The sequence below is a fragment of the Abramis brama genome (genome assembly GCF_963993115.1).
Source record: "Abramis brama genome assembly, chromosome: 2".
Classification (NCBI taxonomy): Eukaryota; Metazoa; Chordata; class Actinopteri; order Cypriniformes; family Leuciscidae; genus Abramis; species Abramis brama.
In genome coordinates, this window is record NC_139964.1 from 66,592,230 (window position 1) to 66,616,016 (window position 23,787).

Sequence of the window (23,787 nt, forward strand, 5' to 3'; positions counted from 1 at the left end):
ATTAACTAATTATTTACGAAACATGACTATGCATTAATAAATGATTAATAAGTGATATGTTAATTATTTTATGTATGTTTTGTAGATTCAGTTATAAGTCATTACATTTGATTAGTTAATGATTAACTAATAATTTACAAAACATGACTATGCGTTTCATAAATGTTTAATAAATGATGTTACATTTTTTTGGTATGTTTTGCTCACATCAGGTGCACAGTGGTTAAAGACTCCATGTGTTTCAGAGAAGACAACTGTCTATACCCTCACCAGTCAGCACTTACACTGCAGTGCACACTACACTACACTACACACTACACTACACTACACACTACACTACACTACACTACACACTACACTACACTACACTACACACTACACTACACACTACACTACACTACACACTACACTACACTACACACTACACTACACTACACTACACTACACTACACACTACACTACACACTACACACTACACTACACACTACACTACACTACACACTACACTACACTACACACTACACACTACACTACACACTACACTACACACTACACTACACTACACACTACACTACACACTACACTACACACTACACACTACACTACACTACACACTACAGAAGACAGCTGTCTATACCCTCACCAGTCAGCACTTACACTGCAGTGCACACTACACTACACTACACACTACACTACACTACACTACACACTACACTACACACTATACAGTACAGAAGACAGCTGTCTATACCCTCACCAGTCAGCACTTACACTACACTACACTACACTACACTACACACTACACTACACTACACTACACACTACACACTACACACTACACTACACTACACTACACTACACTACACACTACACTACACACTACACTACACTACACTACACTACACACTACACACTACACTACACTACACACTATACAGTACAGAAGACAGCTGTCTATACCCTCACCAGTCAGCACTTATACAACACTACACTACACTACACACTACACACTACAGTGTTCAACACCTGTTATAGATGATGTGTAAACACATGAATAAATCATTTACAACACTTTCTGCATCCCATAATCTAAAGTGTCAACTATTCATCACTTGTAAATGTGTTACACATCATTCATAGATACGATTCATTGATCTTATGCCTTATTGATTCTTGAAGTGGTAATCTACGAATGATGTGTAACACATTTACAAGTGATGAATAGTTTACACTTTAGATTAGGGGATGCAGAAAGTGTTGTAAATGATTTATTCATGCGTTTACACATCGTGTTGAACTCTGTTACTGACCTGTTACAAATGATCTGTACGTGTATACAAGGCATTTACAACACTTTCTGCACCCTCTAATTGCTACATACATACAAAAAAAAACATAATTTATTAAACATTTATGAAACGCATATTCATGTTTTGTAAATGATTAGTTAATCATTAACTAATCGAATGTAAATGACTTATAACTGAATCTACAAAACATACATACAATAATTAACATATCACTTATTAATCATTTATGAATGTTTAGTAACTGATTAGTTCATCATTAACTAACCACTTAATGACTTACAACTGAACGTTATTATAAAGTGTTACCGATAAATGTTTATTTCCCATTCCTGAAGTGTTGTCACTGTAATGCTGCAGCTGGAGACGACTGTCCTCCTTTTCTTCCACCAAACATAGTTTACCTTTATTGTAATAAATAATAGCCTATATTTATTCTCATCTCTCCCTCATTTGCAGTTACAGCGGTCCTTATGGCTGCAATGTATTAATTTCAACGATCAATGCAAATTGATCAAAAATCTGACAGCTTGTGTGTTTAGATGGACATGTGGACATCTTTTGGAATAATCTGGATATTTAAATTAGAAATAGATAAAAAAAAAAGAAAAAAAAAGAGAAATGGTTCAATGATAAAATTGTATTAATATTTGTTGCTGATCTATTTGACCCTATAATTGGGATGTTTTGTCATGTGAAAGTTTTATGAATATATCCTGTCCCGTTTAAAGAATTGAATTCTTTGATAAATTCTTGCAAGCTTTATAATGTTTTTGATGAAAGCATCCCTTACCCCCGAGTCATATCTAAATGACTCTCTCAGTTTATATTTGACGCGTTTCGCTTTTAAAGAATGTAATAATAAACTTTCTCAGTCTCGAAATTCACAGCAATATCGTTTTCCCGATGGCACTCGAAAGGGAGAGTAAATGCTAAAATTAAGTGCAATATAATGTTTGTTTTTTTTGTGTGTGTGTGTGTAAGATTAATGTTAAGTGTGAGATTTAGTAGTGATTAATGTTTTGTTATGCTAATTTAGAAGAATTTCTGTTAATGTTGGCTTTAGGATAGTTACCATCATGGTGGCAAGTGGTGCATGCAGCTTGATCTGAGAGCAAATAATCCCTTTATATTGTTGCGCTCATACAGCAAGTGCTTCTGTATAACATACTATTGCTAATATGTTAGCAAATTAGTATGTTAGCAGATTTGCTTTTTAAAGCTAACTAAGTTTATACTAATAAAAGAGTTCACATTGACATTACATGAAAGTTTTAAGTTAATTGTATGAATTAATGTACTCATACATTTTAATTGTTCTTAACGTGAAATGTTTATCTACAAAATAAAAATCTGCTAGTTCTGCTTACTTAAACTTTGAATTTCAGAACGTAAAAATTTGAGGCAATTGATTGCCTTAAATGTTTTGAGTTCTGCCAACTTATTCGGGTTTACAGTGTACTTTATAGATTTAAGTTATATTAACTGAATGGAATTAGTACTATTAACTTTATTTACCCAATGTTACGGCCCTTAATCTAATTTGGCTCATTTAAATCACACAACAGACAAGGATCGAACATATCAAAAATCACAGACGATTGGGTAGCGTTTCTGACGTCAATCACGCCATAGGCTTTAATGAAAAGACAATGAAGCACCTGTTTACAAACAATAATCATAAATTAACAACACAGGTAGGGCAGCTACAAGAAAACAGGAACACTTAACTACACCTATTGTTCCAGGAGAGATCTTACCTAGCTCCCGAAAAGAACTGTAACGGGTGAATCTTCCGGGCAACTGCTTACCTTCGCTGTACTAAATAAATAACAAAAAGTGTACTAAGAAAATAACACCACTACCTGGTTTTAAAGAATAAACTAGAATCAAGAAAACAATCGTTAGGATCGCTCCAGCATGGCGAGGCGAGGCAAAGGCGAGAAACCCCCAGCTGACAATCAGGTGAAAGAGGCGGAGAGAGAGAGGACGCCATCAACACCATCATGGCTTAAATGTGACCCTGGATCACAAAACCAGTCTCGAGTCGCACGGGTATATCTGTGGCAGTAGCCAACAAAACATTGTATGGGTCAAAATTATAGATTTTTCTTTTATGCCAAAAATCATTAGGATATTAAGTATGTTCCATGAAGATATTTTGTAAATTTCCTACCATAAATATATAAAAACATTTATTTTTGTGAGTGAATGCTGCACAATCGCCAACATAAATGAACAACTTTAAAGGAGATTTTCTCAATATTTTGATTTTTCTGTACCCTCAGATTTTCAAATAGTTGTATCTCGGCCAAATATTGTCCTATCCTAACAAACCATACATCAATGGAAAGATTATGTATTCAGCTTTCAGATGATGTAGAAATCTCAATTTAAACGTACAGTATGGGATTTTTTCTCCACTAGGGGTCGCTAACCTATTTACAATAACAAAGGCGTAGTTTGATGACGCAACATTTGCTAAGAATTATGGATCTTGTCGTCAACGTCAAGCCGACCGATCTAATAATGTTTATGGATGACTGAATACATTGATGCTTTTATCATGACTGTGATATGAAGCAGTTCGGGATTGCTAAGAGACAGCTATCAGCTCCACACGCGACGCGAGTCCCGCGGATATAAAAGGAATATGGACATTTAATTCTACCGAACTACACGCAGAATTACTACTCACAGGTCAGTTTATTAGACAAATTAAACTTGTGAGGTAACGCAGCGCTGTTTCACTTGGTCTAACATTAACACACTAGCACACTAAAATGCATTTGAATGTGTTGAAATGTATGTGTTAGTCTGTCTGTATGAGACTAGCAGTAAACTAGATCAACATTAGAATAACATACAGATCATATTCTGACATTTTATCATTGTTGAACTATAAAACATTGATTAGTTTTATGTAAATGTGCTCACCTGTTTAATAAAGTACATGTAGGAGCGGTCGAAGTCTCGGACGTGGAGCTCTCGTTTATATACTGTCTATGGGAGCTCTCGGCATCTCGAAAACACCGCGCTGATATTGATCCTCGTTTTAGTTCTCCTTTTTTATCCAAAGTCTGCTTGCCATGGTCCATAATGTTTGAACGAAACAACAACAGCGTGCAGATAGACATTGCGAACTACAGTGGTCCACGTCTGTCGTCTTGGTTACTATCAGAGGGCTCTGGTTACCATGGCAGCACGAGCGGAAACCAGGGACAACGCGGATATGACGCCATTGACTGCGACAAAACGGAAATAAAGAAACGTCCTGTGTCTTCGAATTAAATGAAAATTTCTCCTGGTTTGAAAGTTGTTGGAAACAGTCGGGATAATGTAAGTACACAAAAAAAAAAAATATATAACATAGATATAGTGATTTTTGCTATTTTTAAAGCAAAAAAGTTACATATTGTGCCTTTAAAAAAAATACCCATAAGACTGGTTTTGTGGTCCAGGGTCACAAATAGCAGGAACTCCCATGACGTCACTTCACTTCCGCAGTGCAGGGAAAATCCCTTCTCAAAACTCCACCTATGAACTCAAAGGAAATAAATCACACACACTAACGGTTCAATATACCCACATGTAACACCCAAGTTATCTTAACAATAAGTTATTGAGTTACTTGGACACAAATCAGATATTTTTTTATGCTTAAATTGTTTGAGTTAATAAACTTAAATGATTTAAGGCAATCGGTTTCCTCAAATGGTTTTAGTTGAACTAACTCATCAGGTTTTACAGTGTATACGAACCTTCTGTGTAAAAATGAAAGTGAAGACATTTGTCATTTATTTTCTTCTTGTTATGTTTCATCACTTTTCTGGAATGATTTGAGTTTCTATTGTATTTCCAAAGCTAATATTAATTGTATTTTTTTAACATTAAGGATGTTATTTTTTTATTATTTTTTTGAAAACCGAAACAAGTCACTTTAAATCTACTGTTAACTTTCATATTATTTATGCGAAAAATATAAATATAAATACCTACTTTTAAAGAGTTCTTATGCAAAGTAGAACATTTAATCAAATCACTAAGTATAATTAATAATAAAAAATGTACTTCTTTTTTGAAGATATATGAAGAGATATTTCATGCACCGTAAATTTTAGTTTGTTTTCTTGTTTCGTTTTGTTCCTGCTTTTGTCTGATATGGGATTGTTACATTGTGCTAGAATAAGTGTAGATATTTGATATACAGTACCGGTCAAAAGTTTGCAAACATTACTATTTTTAATGTTTTTTAAAAAGAAGCCTCTTCATTTATTTGATCAGAAATACAGTAAAAACTGTGAAATATTATCGCAATTTAAAATAATGGTTTTCTATTTTAATATACTTTAAAATGTAATTTATATCCTGCATCAAAGCTGAATTTCCAGCATCATTACTCCAGTCTTCAGTGTCACATGATCCTTCAGAAATCATTCTAATATGTTGTGCTGCTTAATATATATATATATATATATATATATATATATATATATATATATATATATATATATATATAACATGATACTTTTTTCAGGATTCTTTTGAATAAAATGAATAAAAAGTTTAAAAAGAACAGCATTTATTTAAAATAGAAATATTTTGTAACAATATACACAACCGTTCAAAAGTTTGGGGTCAGTAATTTTTCTTTCTTTCTTATTTTGAAAGAAATGTATAATTTTATTCAGCAAGGATGTGTTAATTTAATAAACATTGATAGTAAATATTTATATTATTAGAAAAGATTTCTATTTTAAATAATTGCTGATTAGTACTGTTGTTATGGCCACTAGATGTCAACATTAAACCGCGGAACGTCTGAACGGGCGGGGCGCCCTTTACTTTCGGTTTCGTTCAGTTCTTCCTCACATGCTCAGTTCTTTCTGTCCTGGCGTCTCGGGTGTGTCCCTGGCCTGGATACTTCCTGCGTGAAATATAGCAGTAAAGTGCATTAAAGTGTACTTTGTATAAAGATGTTGCTTCGTCGAAACTTGTTGGTCGTCATCTGCGGTGTGATCATCGCCTCAGGAGCCGTTTCAGGTACGCGATGTGACCGTTAGCATTCGAGCTATGATAGCACACATAAAACGTTGTTGGCCTCTTCTAGCCGTTTAACGTAGTTGTAAAATATATTATAATATTGTAGGCCAATTTACAAATACCAAATGATTGCGGTGTATTTTAGATAACCAAATTCACGGCGTGGCCTAGTTATTATTGTTTTAGTTATTAGCCACAGGTCAAGGCCTAACGCACACCCATACAAAAGGCGTGTCGTTAATAGTTAATATTGTTAATAAACGATAATATTTATATTTGTATATTGTGTTCTCAAAATGTATTTCATCTATATTACATATTTCGATACCATACTATGCCCAAACAGTAAGTTTTTCTTGACGTTTAGTGATCACCAGAAACTAGCGTTAGCCGGCGAGGGACTAAGACTTGCTTCTTCTAATCTGTGAAACATGGGTGGTGGCTTTTCTCTTGCAATGGAACTTTGAAATAATTCCAGATAGATGAAGTAATTTTTACAGACCGGTGCTACTCCCTTGGATACTTATATGTAAACATAATCTTTCTCCAAACAATTGTACAATTTGGAATAGCAGGCATATAACATTTAGACTGTCTGATAATGGTATTGTTAAAGAGCTATTTCATGAAAATGATCCTCTGTATACCAACGTAGAATTTGTTCAAATTAGGGATGCTCATATTGACCGTTTAACCGTTAACCGAATGTAAAAATTTTGACCGATTAATACTATCAGTTAAACGGTTTAAAAGTTTTTTTTTATCTTCTTTTTTTTTTTTAGTTTGCTGCATGTTTTAAAAATAAAATACTTTATATCTTATATATTTATTAACTCACGGAGCGCGTCGACACCTTTTTTACAGTCTATGGTCGACACGCGCAACCACACACGTCTCGAGACGTTACCTGTGTATTCCCGTCCGATGGGACATCCATCCCATCGGAGAGGGTGTTTTCTGCCGCGGGTCTAACTGTCAACAGGCTGCGCTCCAGACTGACCTCACATCACGTTGATGTTGCTTTTTTTAAATAAAAAAACGGGAAAAAAAATTGCCGTTTTTTTCTAAAGCTTTGTACAAACGGATTCAGTGTTTTCTTTTTGTCATCTTAATTTTAATTATTTAAGTTTAAAAAATATATTTAGTGTAGGCCTATTTTGTTTTTTATTTTTATTATTTTATTCTGTTTTTCTCTCACTGTCAGAAATGCTGCAGGTGCGTGAAAATTTAAACTGAATCCAGGTTCTGTTGTTGATCTGTTCTGTATGCTGCTGTTTGCAATTTGCACGTTAAAATAAACCCTTTGATAAAAACTTTTTTTTTAAAGGGTCACAGATACGCTTCCATTTTATTTGTATTTAATGCAATTGACCCTTCGCAAAGACCCGCCCCCCTTAGTTACTGTCGCTATGTCCGACAAGCTACACTGCTCTCACGTACACCATGTTCTCACGCAGTGAAAAATACATCGCGGAGCAGAGAGGAGACTGACAACATGCTGACAGACAGGACAGACCAGGTTACTTTTCGGTTACTTCTGATATTAAACATATTAAACAAAGTCTCACCTTTCAAATTTGGTCATTTTTTAAAATAAATTTAAACGATACAATAGGCTACATACCGTTTTGTGGCTCTTAAATGAGTCTGACAGATCGCTGTAGAGCAGGGAACGACAACTGGCGGCCCGCTGGCCAAAACTGGCCCGCCAGCAATATTTTCTGGCCCGCCGGATTATTTTGGAAGTCCTAAATGCTGCACAAAACTCTTCCACTACTTGAGAAAAGCCGTAGTCGCGCGGCGATTTCACCGCCGCATACTCACTGTGTGAAACGCCCGTAGGGAATCATGCGGCGCGGGATTAAATTTTAAAGTATAACGGTGCGTTAACACCGAACGCGAATAGCGCGTCAAATTCGCGCCTGCCGCGTCTAGTTATACGCTTGACCACTTTGTATCCATTCGCGCGTCAAAAGACGGTTGCGTTCGGAACTCTGGTGTACTTTGGACGGAGCGTGCGGTCTGACTGACAATAGCCCACTCCCGACATCTTTTGACAGCGTATCCGCAATTAATTCTGACCACCTGTACACCTAGCTTTGAGGAGCTGTTTGGTACTGAAACCATTGTCAGTCAACAACATTCTTTTTTTGCAAGGATGTTTGAAATAGTTCGGCAGAAAATAGCCTTCATTTGTCAGTAGGGCAATATGATCTTCGTTTATGTTGCTTAGAAATTTGAGTGATAGGCTTTGTCCTATTTAATTTATGTTATTTGTTTCATAATTTTTTTCTGTGGCATTTTTTTTCTCTGCTGACAGTAGGCTACAATGTTAAAATAGCCTAATATTTATACTGACACGAACACAATTTTTTGTATAGCTTTTATAATTATTATAGGCTACTTAATCTCCTTCTTTTCGTTAGAGACATTTGAATGTGAGATTATGGAAACAAAAAAAATTTTGGCCCGCGGCCAAAGTTACATGCCGACCCCTGCTGTAGAGCATCCGTTAAAGCTTCTCGTGAACCGATCATCTCTTCCTTCTATAGCATCAAATAAGTTATGAATGAACATAAGAAGGAATGTTGTTTTAAACCGCGGAAATGGGTCAGTACATTCCGTTTTTCAAGTTCAAATCCTCCCATGTTAATCTGCTAGCTAACGTTATCTCTCCTGACTGCTTTGTCGGACAAAATGGCGGATTATGATTAGTGAGATCGGCTGTCAATTCAATATTATAATCTTATCAGTTAACGGTTAATAATCGATTAACGAGCGGCGGTTGTCGGTCGGGAAAATTAATCGAAATGAGCATCCCTAGTTCAAATGTATAATATTTCAATAATCCTTCAAGAATATTGTATAGTGTTCGATGCAATACCATCCGGTTTAAAATGTTTGTTTAAAGGAAATGTGAATAAGGAGAGTGTGAGTCTTAGACCTGATGTTGCAATTAAAGGATTGATTATTATTATTTTATTATTATTATTATCACTGATAGTAGATGGAATAATTACTTTATTAGGAAGTTACTTCTAACAGAATACAGCCCAGTATCTTCAAAAACATATTTGCAATCTAAATATGAGTGGAAATATGCACGGTTTCCTAAAAAATATTGCATGGAAAATAAGGTGGGATAAGTACATTTTAAAATACTTAGTGTACCCTGTTAAAACACTTTTTCTCGGGGTTTGTACTGATGTAGATGTTAATTGTGATTTCTGTGGGACTGAGAAAGAAAATGTCAGAATGCAGAATGTATTGTGTCGACTTCCTCTGTAAAAGCTTAGACATGAAAGTTTATTTTTCTGAAATATATGTGCTTTTTTATTTGAACAGACAAAGATTACCACCAAATGTGGCCTTTGTTGTTAATCTTTGTTTGATTATGTGGAATATCATATACATAAACAGAAATGGGCTAAAGGAAAACAAAAATAGATATGAAACATTAAATTTAGTTACTACTTGGGTTGAAAAAAGTAAAGCAAAACACACTAGGTCTCAGTGCGAAGCTTTTACATTATTTCTGTGTGTGTGTGTGTGTGTGTGTGTATATGAGACTTGTTTTTTGAATGTTGACTAACATACTCTCTCATATTTTAATTATTAGGTACAGATGTGGTGGGTGCACTGGGTGGTGAAGTTTCCTTTGGTCCAGATAATCCTCCTCCTGCTTCTGTCTCCAGCATCACATGGAAACACGTTAAAGATGGTGAAACTGTTAAGGCGATTGAATGGGAAGACGGATTAACTGAAACACCGAATCCGAGATTCAACGGCATCACAACTCTTGATACAAAGACTGGAAAAATCACGATTAAGAAACTAACAGTCGAACATAGTGGAGTTTATACCATTGACATCAGCGGTAAAGAGCAGGCACAAAGATTCACATTGACTCTAATAGGTGAGTGAATATTGATTATTGATTATTGAAATACTTTTTAAAAGCCTTATTTTATTATCATATTATTATAAAGTTTTTTTTGTAATAGCATAAGAAGTGTTACTTTGTTCCATAGTTTTTTTTTAATCTGTTTAAGGGTTAATAAAATTGAAATGTAACAACAATTATTATTATTATTATGCTGACAAAAAATAAAACTATGTGTGGCAGTACCATGGCATTCTGTGATGTTTCTTGGAATACAATAGAAATACCTTAAGACATATGACTAGTAACATGGTGAAACTATGAAACTTGGAAATGGAGTACAATGAATCATGGTACAGTGATGGTATCTGAATCTTATATCTTTGTACTTTGTGACAATACAATGGTACTGATATTCATGCACTATGGCATTTACCGTACTTTAAGGTACTACTACCATGGTACACGTCTAAATGAACAATTTATTAAAATAGTAAAAAAAAATCATATTTTGTTTTCTCTGTGGACTGAACATTCATTGACTTTTTCATTGTTTCTTTCACAGAGCCGGTCCCCCAACCTAAGATTAAAGTAGAGCAGAGTGATGACCCTGGTGTTGTGTATTTAAGATGTGAGTACAGTGAAAAAATCATCTGGAGGAATTCTGCTGGACAAACACTGACGGGTTCGAAAATCAATCCAAAAGGAGAGTCCATAACAGTTAAAAAAAATGGAAATCCAGACGACTACTACACCTGTACACTAGAGAATAAAGCAGGTAGTAAGACCAGTGAACGGGTCTTAGAGAAAGATCTGTTTAAAGGTAAGACTCAACATAACTTACTATAGAGCAAAGTCCCTGAGATTCCCAATAATTTTTATGTTTAGCTGGTGCTGAGATGTTCCTTCTGTTCAGAAGTTGTATTTACATTCACAAGTGTTTGGGCACCCACATCACACTTAAATTGTCTGAATGTCATTGCATTAGAATTAGATATAAAATATTAAAGCAAGTGAAATTTATTTTATAGGACAACAAATAGTGGTTCAACGGATCACAAAACTCACAGATCATATTACGGTTTTTGAGTCACGGACTGGATAATTTTTTCGGACCAGCAAGAAAAAAAATATTTTGGGGCTGGGGGTGACTTTGATTCCCTTTTATTACTTAAGGCGAGACACTACAGGTGAATAGGGTAAAATTTTTACCTTACAGATATCACCATCAAACTTTACCAGTTGATTACTCACATGAATAGGAGAAAAAAATGCATTGCAAGTTTTCTGTAATTGTATTTTTAAATATGCTAATGAGGCTATATATAATTAAATATGCATTAATTTGCATTTATTTTGAAGTGACAAATCTGACCCTTGAAAAAAACAAGGTTCAAAATTATTTTTGCATTTTGTTGATATATTCAATGAAAAGACATTATCAGAGGGGATTATTAATATCTCCGTTTGTTACCCTGTAAATCAGAAAATACTGCCAATAAAAAAAACCCAAATGATACTATGTATAAATAACATTTACATAAAAAATCATGTTCATAATGTTATGAACATTAAACTTTTAATTTGCATCCATTTGTCAAATACTGTAAATAGATCTTTTTCATTTCAGTATTATGTCGTACTGTATACCGTAAACAGTGGCCTTACCATAGTAGTCGAGACAGTAAATTTACAGTAATTCACCCATCAAAAAAGGTCAACTACAATATAGATTCAGACATATGGTAGAGTGAGAACATTTTGTCAAAAAAAAACAAAAAAACAGTACTTTACGTTTGCAGGCTATTTAGTATAATAGCACAGTAAACAGTAGGGATGTGACGGTGAAGAAATTCGGAAGCAAAAGTAAAATGCGCACTGCCGCACGGGCATTCATAACGGTGCGGAGCAGAGCGAGTGTTTTCATTTCATTCCTGTGGAAGTTGAGCGCGAACACACACTCGCTCCGCGCCAGTGGACACACACCATTATGAATGCCTGTGCAGCAGAATTTCGAATTAACAGCAATTCGGTGGCGGCAGATTGCTAAATTACTCATTTTCTAAATAATAAAATCTTCTATAATGGTGGGTTCGCCATTATTCTTTGAATAATAATTTTTCATACTTTGAATGAAAAACACAACAACAAAACAGTACAACAAACTCGCTTAAATAGGCGCTTTTACATTTTGATTTGAAACTAAATCTTCCGCCAACGTCTTGTCAGTCAGCTCCTCACTGTCTCCTGCTGCTGATCTGTGCTGTGACTCTCGTTCGGCTCATATGAATTGAGCAGACACGTTAATTTTTTAACTGTAGTGTTTGTTCTCTAACTGAACTCAATTATTTTTATTAGGGATGCACCGATACCAGATTAAAATTAAATTGTATATGCAAGTAAAACATGAACTCAGTATAACAAGTGATTCCCTACATTATTACAGGAAGTTTGCAGCTCAAGAAGTTTCATGAACACAATCATCCGAAGCGTGCGCAATGAAAGCTGCCTCAGACAGCGTGCGAATTGAATTGAATTCTCTTTCACGACCTGCGCTTGAACGGACAAATTCACTCAAAATGATGTAAAAAATCTGTCTTGGCGAGTGTCCTGGTAAACAATAGTTTATTATATCTTAATGAACGTAAACAAAGAAAACCATGTACAGTAAGGCAGGCTATATTGGATCCGTTTAGTCGGTCTTAAAGGGACAGCAGCCCAATAAACCTGCTGCTGTGTTTTTTACTGTAAATCAAACTACAAAATACAAAGTAATCACTTACTGATATTGACTGGATTACTTCTGTAACTTTATAAAGATTCATCTATATTTAATTTATACAGTGATGCATATGCTGTATTATTTCACATTTGATTACTTTATTCAAATCATGTCCCTGAAAACTTGCTGTTAGACCTACCTGAAAAAAATACACAGTTTTCATCTGTAGCCTTTCTTTGTGTTATTGTATTTATTTGTGCGATTTGTAATTTGATTATTTGTTCTTATTTTACTACTGACTGCTTACTTGTCTTTAATAATATTTTAATTTTACATTAATTAGGCTAGTAGTTTTTGCTGTAGTATCAAAATTGGAAAAGACAATTGTGATATTTCACTGGTGTTTAAACATTTGAACCACTGCAGGGCTCGCAAAATCGCCTGCCCGACGTCCCGGGGCTATTGTGTTTTCCAGTCGGGCTACCAAAATGCATAACCGGCCTGCCCGACGGGCTATCTGAAATAGTGTTCGCTTCAGTCTTGTTATAATCAGATTCAGCGCGTTCTTCATCTTCAATCCGCAGCGGCAGAGCGAACGTCAGAAACAGAGGACAGGGTGTGTGTGTGTGTTTGTGTGTGTTCACCTGAGTCTCATTGGTCTGTCACTCATTGGTCTGTGGTGCTCGTCAATGTCAGAAAATTTTAGATGACCAATCAAATCAAAGTAGGCGGGCTTTATGTTCACAAGAAGCTGCTGAGTGCGAATTTGATCAGAGCGACTCGACGCTTCAGTTTACGGTCAAGTGCGAGAAGATGTAAGTAGCTAAACTAAACATTTCATATTTGACAGCTTTTTTAGGTCATAAATGTGAAACGAATGACAAAAATAATCAGGCAAATGAATATACTTTTGTCGAATTTCGCCATTTTGAACTGAAAATAGGCCTATGTAATGTGACAATTAGTTTACTGTCATTGTGAGGAGAGCATTAACAGAGCATTAACAAAGCCGTTTTCATGTTAGGCACAAGATGAATAATGAATGTGTACATTTTGAGAATTAATATACAATTTGTAGCCTTCAGTAAATTAAAAAAGTTCAGCTTTAGGTGGGGAAGAGACAGGGCAAGATGAGGAGACTGAGAGAAAAAGAAAGAGTGATGGATAAGAAGTAAGAGCAGGTATCATCTACTGCCTGCTAACATGGTTTTAAAGCTATTTCTTATCCTTTTTTGGCCTTCAAACGTCTTGAAATGCACATATCAGAGAAATAAAAAATTTGAACCCCCTAATAACCTTAAATGTAGGACCTCTTTGATTATAAAGCCCTGTCTACGGCCCTGTATTAGGAATAAGATCAATAATGAATGTGAACATATTGTGAATGAATTTAATAAACTTAGTTAGGCTACCTAGCTTTCCTAGTAGCTTTCAGTAAATTAATGCATCTGAGAAAATGATTCATAAATCAATCAGTTGACCCTTTGTTTACTTCACTGACAGACAAAAATGAAAAGCCTATATCAGTCAAAGCTCAGCTTTAGGAGGGGAAGAGACAGAGCAAGAGAAAAACAAAGAGAATAGGAGTGTGATGCTGATGAGGAGATAAAAATAATCAGCTGCCCACTTACATGGTTTTAAAGCTATTGTTATCCTTTTTTTTTGGCTTTCAAAACATCTTAAAATGCACATATGTAGATCAGAGAAATAAATTTTTTCTCGGGGGTGCCCCCGACCCCCCTGACTAGCATATCTCACATTCGGGACCTCAGTGATGAAAAAACCCTGCCATCTGCATATTAATGAAACAAGTTAATAGTGAGTATTAGACCCTAAACTAAAGAGTTACTTATTTTTTATCATACCCTCAATGGGGGCTGAGCCACAGACATGACTGATTCATGTTCCATACTGGTCACACACATTTCAGTTCAGTTATTACCAGATGCATATTTGTTGATATTTGTGTTTTGAAAAAGTTTTTGATTCATTGTTTTGACTCCTAACCAATATTCTGCATTAAAAATTGTAGTCTTTTTATATGGGCTAGTAAAATTAATTTCGGGCTACCAAAATCTGAAGAGTGCCTGCCCGAAGGGCTACCAGCGATTTTGAAATTTTGCGAGCCCTGCACTGAGACAATCCTCAGCAATGAGTCCTGCTGGAGCATCTCTAAATGTGCACATAGGCTACAATACATTTTAACATGCTTAAGCATGAAAATAACTGAAGGAAATAAATATTTACTAAACAAATTAAGCCAACTAATATGATTCATATTCATTTGGTTTCTCTACCCAGTATATAAATAAAAAAAAACACAAATGCAGTGAAAATACTGATATGTTGGTGGGCAAGTGATGTAACCGGTATTGTGGTGTGTGATCAGTTTGGACTTCTTTGCTAAGTGTTTTGATCATTTAAAACCCTGTTAAATAGATTAAGCAGTATTAAATCAAAATTGACCATTAAATTAACATGCTTAACATTAGTTGTCATATATCACACTTATTGATTTCTGTGATTGCTGATAGTTTTGACCTGGAGATCATTATGCAGTCCTTTATGAAGTGCATTATGAATCACTTGTGTAATTTAGTAGATGTATTTATGTTTCTTTCTTGTGTTCTTTTGTTCAGCTGGATCAGATGGCGGAGCTGGGTGGAAAGCACTGATCGCCGTGATCGTCGCGATCGTCGTGATTGCCGTCCTCTTCTTAGTCCTGTATAAAGTCTGCCCACCCTTTCACGGTAGGTTTCCTGTTGTGTTATTATATCTTTTAAGATACAGTATGTGTTTTTTGATGTTATTTTCTTCTTTTTGAAGGAGTAATACTGTCTAAAAGCTTGAGTCTGTAGATTCTCTTGCAATTATCCAACGCAGTGTTTCCCATTTAGTAACTGGACTCTGGCGGCCCACCAATCTAATCTGTCACAGTTTCATGGATCATGAACATATTGTTAAACTTATCATAAAAACCTAAAATGTCTCTAACGTTGTGGTATGTGCTATTACTTTGGCAAAGTATCTATGAAATGAGCTAAAATCAAAAGCGTGATTTGGCTTAGTGCTAGGGATGAGCATTTTTCCAAAATATTGCATTCGAATATTCGGGTTCATAAAAATCGAATATTCGTTTATTTAAATGACGTTTAATGAAAAAGACGTTATTTTTTTAAGTAATTTTTAAAAAAAGTTTTTGTCAACATTTCTTAACAAGCTTACGATTAGGCAATATACACAACAAGCTTACAATATTATGTTAAAGTTTTCTTTTAGTTGAAAACATTAAACAGTAGGCCTATGTGTAAACAAAATATAAAGAAAAAAAGGATTTAAGCTCAAGCAGCGCGAACTAAAAAAAAAGCCTAATAAAGCAGAGTAGCAGACTGCGCCAGATATCGTACAGAACGTACACATACACTCGAGTCAGCATGATTATCCTGTTTATATTGTTTCACTTTTATGTTGAGAAAAACAATAATATCCACATGCAGGGGCGCCGCCAGCAATTTATGCTCGAGTGAGAAAACTAGGGCTGTACTCAACCAAAGAAAATCTTGGTTGACTGAAGTCCTGAAATTTTCGACTAAAAATCGACTAAAATCGACTAAAAATGACGTTAGGAAAAAAAAAACGTTAAATTAATTAGATGCGCACTGTGCGCAGTACTTGGTAGCCTTGTTGTCCGCCTAAATGAATTATAAATAAACATAAACAACTAGTAGGCTATTTGCAGTATATTAAATCGTTTTTGACCTAATTATTTTGCACTGAAATGAGTCTGACACTCCAGTCTGTCAGCTCTGACAGCGCTGCATCACGTGCACCTGCGCAATATCATAGCTTGATTTCCGAAAATAGTACTATGTTGTCAACTAGTGATATCATCACAAGAACTGTTGAGGAATATGCAACATAATTTAGACAATTATTTTTGTCATATGTTATAATAATAAGTTATAACTGTCAGACACTATCATTTCACCGTGCATGTCCTCGCACCGAGCGAGGCTGAACATGAGCTCAGCTTCGCAGCTGAGACACGAATAGACTATTAACTTAAAGCTTTTACTCTTAATAAACACAAAAGGCACGTCCACTTTAATAAAAAAAGAATATTTATTAAACAAACCAGATCAAGAGCAGAAACGAAATAAAGTGCATAACTGAAAAATAAAGCATCCTAGGCTCAAAACTAACACAACCAACAGCACAGCGCAATTGCGCATTAGGCTCCAAATAAAAAATAAAAAAGTTAGGTTATCACACTAAAACATTGAAATATGCAAATTCTGATATGTTCATATAGCCTACTCAAAACACACAGGGCAAGCTAACGCAGACAAGTGAGCTTACCACTTTTAGATGATATGTCATGTTTGTCGTCGAGCTGTGGAAAACTTGCTTGCAAACTTTGCATTCGACCTTTTTCCTGTTATCAATTTTAACAAAATGCTGCCACACTGTCGATTTCTTTGTTGTTGACATGTTAGAAGAGGACTGACTATTAAACGCTCTCACAATTAAATAAATAATATTCAGCATCAAACCTTCTACGCTCGACGCTCTCTCTTGGGTTGGGCTAATCCAAAAAAGGTGAAAACAAGGGGGGTGTTTTGAAGACAGACTGTTACAGTGAAACAAGGGTACTCTGAAAACACCCCCATTAGCAGTTAGTGCTTTCCACCTGATGAAATGAGCGCGCCTCAGCGCGGCAAAACTGATGAAATAAACGCGGCAGAAAATCGACCAATCAGAATTTTGGTCGAACCAGAACGTATCGACCAATTAATCGACTAATCGACTAGGACAGTACAGCCCTAGAGAAAACGCGCTGCGCTGACAGACGTTTCAGAGACACAAAGATAACGGTGTTCTAGTTCTAAGTTTCTAACAGCACTTTGCGTTTTCTGTCCTTAAACCTCTCCCTCAACGAAACTTAAAGGAAGAATATGTCTCAAAATCATTTTGCTATTAGATAAGTTATCATCTCGGATCACTCGCGCTACAGCTGCGCTTACCTGCAGTCGTGATGCAGTGATGGACAGCTGTCTTTCCTGAGTCGACTGCTGTTTGGATTTCATGTGATTTCTCATTGTGTTGATGATATTATAACTCAGATTCTGTAAGATAATTTAGTAACATCATTTTCAACTAGTAATTCCAAACTTCGCGAGGCAGTGATCAAATACAAACAACTTGTTAAACACGCGCCACCCAGAGGATTTAATTATAACTGCGAGTTAGTGCTTGGGATTTATCAGGGATTCACTGCATTTATGGCTTCATAAATTTGATAAAATTCGAATAGTATTTTATTTTTCGAATAATAATTACTGATCGAATATTCAAAAATTCGAATATTCGTGCACATCCCTTCTTAGTGCCCTTATCAAATCACAAAAGGCTGCGATTTTGCTCATGCGATCAGCGCGCTTGTAATTTCCTACTTTGGAGTAAAATTATATACTTATGGATTTTTTATTTATTTAATTTATTTACAGTGCATTTGTCTTAGGGATGATGGTGGTAATAATAATGTTATATCTATTATAATTAATATATTCTAAATGTTTGGCTTCCTAAAACATCTGAAATACTATATCACAACTAAAAAGACATTTGAGTGTTTATTCTGTTCACTTTTGAACATGAGTTGAAGCTTCTAATTTTAAACTCTCAAACTGCACCAGATTGATGCATTTAAAGGGTTAGTTCACCCAAAAAGGAAAACTCTGTCAGTAATTACTCTCCCTCATGTCGTTCCAAACCAATAAGACCTTCATTCATCTTAGGAACACAAATTAAGATATTTTTGATGAAACCACACAAGCAGGAGGGGTCCATGTGACTACAGTGGTTCAACCTTAATTTTATGAAGCGACGAGAATACTTTTTGTGAAAAACAAACAAAATATTGACTTTATTCAGTCATTTCTTCTCTTCTGTATCAGTCTCCGATGCGCGTTCACAAGTTTTTTTTGTATTTTGTTTTTTTGGTGTCTCGTCGCTGTTGAAAATGTCCTCAAAAAATCCTGTGGGAAACACTAACCGCTATGTAGTCACTCAGTAGTGTATTTCTGCAAGCTTTACGATTATTGTGAAGGTGTATTTGGAGACAGATTTCATTACAATTTAGACTTATAGTGCTGTTAATGTTGTAAAATAGAGGGTAAGCATAGAGAAGCAAGTGTTCATCTCTAATTTTAGCCCTGTTTTACAAGGAAACTAATTGCATTCTACTTGTGAACATTTTTAGCTCTACGTGTTGGTTATTCAGTGTGCAATGCTAGAAATAATTTGAAGTGCTAGAACGCATATTAGAATATTAACATGCTGAATTTTAAATTATACTGTACAGTAGGCCTACTTTTAGGGGCTGTTTACACAGAACGCATTTGTGCATTTCACTGCATTACTTTGTATGTACTTTCTTTTGTTAAAAGAAGTTCAGCTTTTAAAATAAAAAACTTTTTTGTGGAAAGTGCAAAAACACGTTCTGTGACCCCTTTGTCTGTTAAATTGATCAACTTTTAATTGTTTTTTTGTTTTTGTTTTCACACCAGATTGTGTTTCTCCAATCTGTGGCGGTAAGTTTTTATTCGTTTTGGAGTAAAGGTCCTTGCACTCTGAGTCCGAAACTTTCGTCCGGATCGGGTTCGATTTTCTGCTTTTTTCGCATCTGCAGCAAGCATTTTAAGAGGTGTTTTGACAATTTAGAGCCACTGGAAATTTCGGACTCAGTGTGCAAGGACCTTCAGTGTCAGTTGTGCCCAACCTGTAATTTAGTATACAAATATTTGAAAGGGGTCATTCAGTACACATGTAAATACTATTAACAATTTTTCTCTCTTCAGGGTTGTTGAAATGTCTAGATGGAAAGAAAAAAGGTATGTCATTTTCCAAAATATTTTATTTCAAGCATATTCTTAAATATACAGCACCAGCACCATCGTTATTTCAATTAGTCAACCATTTGTGACCCTGGACCACAAAACATGGGTACATGGGTAATTCTTTTTAAAATGAGATGTATGTATCATCTGAAAGCTGAATAAATAAGCTTTCCATTGGTGTATGGTTTGTTATGATAGGACAATATTTGGCAGAGATACAACTATTGAAAATCTGGAATCTGAGGGTGCAAAAAAATCGAAACATTGAGAAAATCTCCTTTAAAGTTTTCAATTTATGTTCAAGATTGTGCTGCATTCACTCACAAAAATAAATGTTTTATATATTTACGGTAGGAAATTTACAAAATATCCTCATGATCTTTACTTAATATCCAAATGATTTTTGGCATAAAAGAAGAATCTATAATTTTGACCCATACAATGTATTGTTGGCTATTGCCACAGATATACCCGTGCGACTCGAGACTGGTGACGTGATCCAGGGTCACATTTAAGGACTGTTTTTCTGTAAACGTTCTTCCTCTCACTTCTGTCAATAGTGGAAAGAGGATCAGGCGTGACTTTTTACTGCGCCAAGTCGAAGTACTTGCAAAAGTGCTATTACGCCATACATTATAGTTATCCTTTTTAACCCGCTTAGAAAAGCGCCATGTTTTATTTTGTGTCACCATACTTGGTCGTGTAACTGTTTTTAAATAGTGAAAACGTTTATGTGTTTGGTCACTTCTAAATTCATTGCTGTCAGATACCATTGAATATACTGGGGTAAGCTAAGTGCTTTCAAAGTGTCACCGTGCGCTAGAGCGATTAAGTGCACGCACTGAGATGAGAGAGGTATGTATCAACTCGTCTTAGTTAAGGGAATAACATAGTTTAATATGAAAAAACGGTGGAGTATCCCTTTAAGGAATATAAAACACTGAAACTACCAGAAAACTTTTAGTCAGCATTACAGAGATACAGTATGGATCATGGTATCACATACATAAACAGCACAGATGCAACATGGTGCAGTGAGGACAGAGGACTTAAAATAAAGCCCTTTAAAGATATACCTTAAAAAGTGATTTTATCTTTTTTTATTACATGGCTTGGTTGAATTCTAATGTAGAATGCGGCCTGTTATCAAGAAATATTGCTAAGTATAACACAACTGTTGCCATGAAAAACAGAGCTTTGCTATGGACGCAGGATTCTAACCGTAGAGACGGAACGGACTATTTTCTCTAGCGGAAGCAATACAATCGTTTTTAAATCAATAAACTCCTTTTTAAATCAATATTTTGCATCAAATTATTGATTTATTTGCTGGGTAGCCATGTAATAAGCGGGATAATGTAGAGCGAGGCTGTTATAGTGAATACAACCCCTTCAGGCTGATTCAAGACTGTCGGGGTTGTATTCGCTATAACAACCGCCTCGCTCTACATTATCCCTTACATAGTTGTATGTATCTATTTGTTTATGAGTAGGCATTTAGGCCAACATTTTTGTTATATTTAATGAATATATATGGTTTATTAGTAGTAATTCTTTCACTGTACCATTGTGCATGATAAACTCATGGATCTTCTTTCTTTCTCACTGATATTACTAAAGGACAGTATACACTAACACAGACAAACATTAACGGTAAGATGTAATAAAAAATCTATGGTATATTCTCAGTAAAGCTAATGTGATTATGGTTTGTTCTGGAGTTGTTTTTAATACAATTATTCTTTCATAAATCATTACTAACTGAGGGATTCCAGGTAGTTTAATCACTAGTTGAGCACCAAGGCATCAGTTCGCTTCCAACTTTTAAGGACTGTCAGCATAATATAAAAGCGAGTTGTATTTCATTTTATGGGTGATTGTTTATTATTTGTTTAAACATCAAGGTGACGAAACGGTAGAAGGCACTGTTTACAGCGTTGGTAAGTTTATAAAAAAAAACTGTTGGTTTCTCAGATAAATAATTACATCAGTAGTCCTTTACATAGATGGACATAATTTTACTTGTATTAACAGTGGTTTGTTCTCTTTGTCAATTACAATTCTACTGCATGTTCTCTAAAAAGTAAATTATATCATCACATTATGATGATGATAAAGACACTGGAAAAATGTTGACAAGCATAGCAATGTTTATAATTCCTTTATCTGCTTTCTCTGAATCTGATGTGTTTTTTGCCACTCTTAGTTATTAGCTGTCCTTGACTCCTGTTTGTTTATATTTGTGATTTCATAGTTGGTCCGCCTCAGAATACAGAAGGGAAAAATCCGCCTCAGAATACAGAAGGGGAGAATCCGCCTCAGAATACAGAAGGGAAAAATCCGCCTCAGAATACAGAAGGGAAAAATCCGCCTCAGAATACAGAAGGGAAAAATCCGCCTCAGAATACAGAAGGGAAAAATCCGCCTCAGAATACAGAAGGGGAGAATCCGCCTCAGAAACCAGAAGGGGAGAATCCGCCTCAGAAACCAGAAGGGGAGAATCCGCCTCAGAAACCAGAAGAGAATAATCCGCTTCTGATGGGAGTAAAATCAGCTCCATAAGCAAAATAATGATGGTAAGATAATTGCACATCAGTGAGTTTCTGGACTGAAACAGCCTGATTTACCTTGTTTAAAATCAAAGTTGAGCATTCATTGAAGTTCATGCTATGTCATCTTTAATTTCAGTACAAGTAATTTGATCAAGATCAAAATCTAGCTCTTTACTTCTCAGGTCAGCATGTTATTCAGGACATTGTTCCTGTTTTTGCTGCTCTAAACAAATTCTTCTTGCTTATTTTACTTTCTAGAAATGGACACATCTGCTTCTGTGAAAATGTCTGCAGAGTTTGTTGGAGAAACCATAACAAATCCACAGAATGTGTTTTTTTTTTTTTATCTTATCGACATGCAAATCTTCTTTCACATGGACAATCTTTGCTTTTCAAAAATTAGCAGTCAGCATTGTATAATTTAAAAATTCAAAACTAGTAGTTTTAAACAATTTTCATGTATTCATAAATTAACCCTCTGCTACAGTGTTCACACTGCAGGGATTTTTTTTTATTTTTCCAAATCTGATCTTTAGACTGGATTGTCAACACTGTTGTTTGCAAATCAGTTGTATCTGTGCGTAGTTTGTGTCAGTTTCAGTATTTGTGTGTTAACCTGCGTTTGAGGAAATCGTCTTAGCACAGCATTTAGCCAAATCCTTGACATTGAAGTGACTTCCAGAAGCAAGCAGGCAGGATGGTGCAAGCAATATAGTGCAAATTTATGTGTGAAAACCTTTTTGGTTGTGCTGGTTCCCACTACCCTCTTGCTTCCTGGAACTTCAAGGACACTAGTGTCCACTGGACGATCAGGAAAGGAGTGGATTTAAATGCAGTGTTGACGAAGCTTTATTAACTCAAGATGCGCTCATCTATGCCTGATCTGAAAGAAGAAGTCTAAGGGTTACGGTAGGGAGTGTTTTTTCCCCATCAAACTGTACTAGATATCGGATAGCTAATCACATTTGAATTGGTTGTGTGAACAAAATCTGATGTATTCTGTCAGTGGACAAAGATCAACACAGCTGACATGAGATTTAATGCTAAATTATACTAACACTTATATTGACAAATTCTCAACTTGCATGGAGCTGTTTGTAACTAGATGTTAATATGCCTTTATTTATATAGTTTTTCTGGATGTAAATGCAGTGCCTATTACACTTGCACCTTGTCTATATTGGGCGTGTCCATTGAAGCAAGGCATTGCAATGGCGTAAGGCTGTCAACACAACTTCGGCTCTGCAAAAGAGCTCTGATATACTTTTTTTAAAAAAAAAATGTATTCTTCGCTTAGGGGTAAAAGGAAGTTCAAAATACGTGAGTACTGGTATACTGTTAGCGAACATCCAACACCGTTCACACTACTGAGGGCGATGTT

The 23,787-nt window shown here is 35.4% G+C and overlaps 1 protein-coding gene across 3 annotated transcripts; it reads left to right on the top strand.

Annotated features, from left to right (window-relative positions):
• Nucleotides 1–6,124: 6,124 nt before the first annotated feature.
• LOC311075314 (CD48 antigen-like) lies at nt 6,125–23,673 on the top strand. Of its 3 annotated transcripts, XM_084102620.1 has the most exons (10): nt 6,135–6,350; nt 9,970–10,266; nt 10,799–11,056; nt 15,595–15,705; nt 19,525–19,548; nt 19,816–19,848; nt 21,475–21,507; nt 21,759–21,794; nt 22,109–22,430; nt 22,665–23,673. In XM_084102620.1, exons 1-9 carry the CDS (start codon nt 6,284–6,286, stop codon nt 22,414–22,416), a joined length of 1,167 nt encoding a protein of 388 aa, XP_083958746.1. In that variant the 5' UTR covers nt 6,135–6,283; the 3' UTR covers nt 22,417–22,430; nt 22,665–23,673. The 3 variants fall into 3 exon arrangements, with proteins under 3 accessions (XP_083958747.1, XP_083958746.1, XP_083958748.1); XM_084102621.1 differs by lacking the exon at nt 21,475–21,507 and having other exon boundaries at nt 6,125–6,350; XM_084102622.1 differs by lacking the exons at nt 21,475–21,507; nt 21,759–21,794.
• The last annotated feature ends 114 nt before the right edge of the window (nt 23,674–23,787 follow it).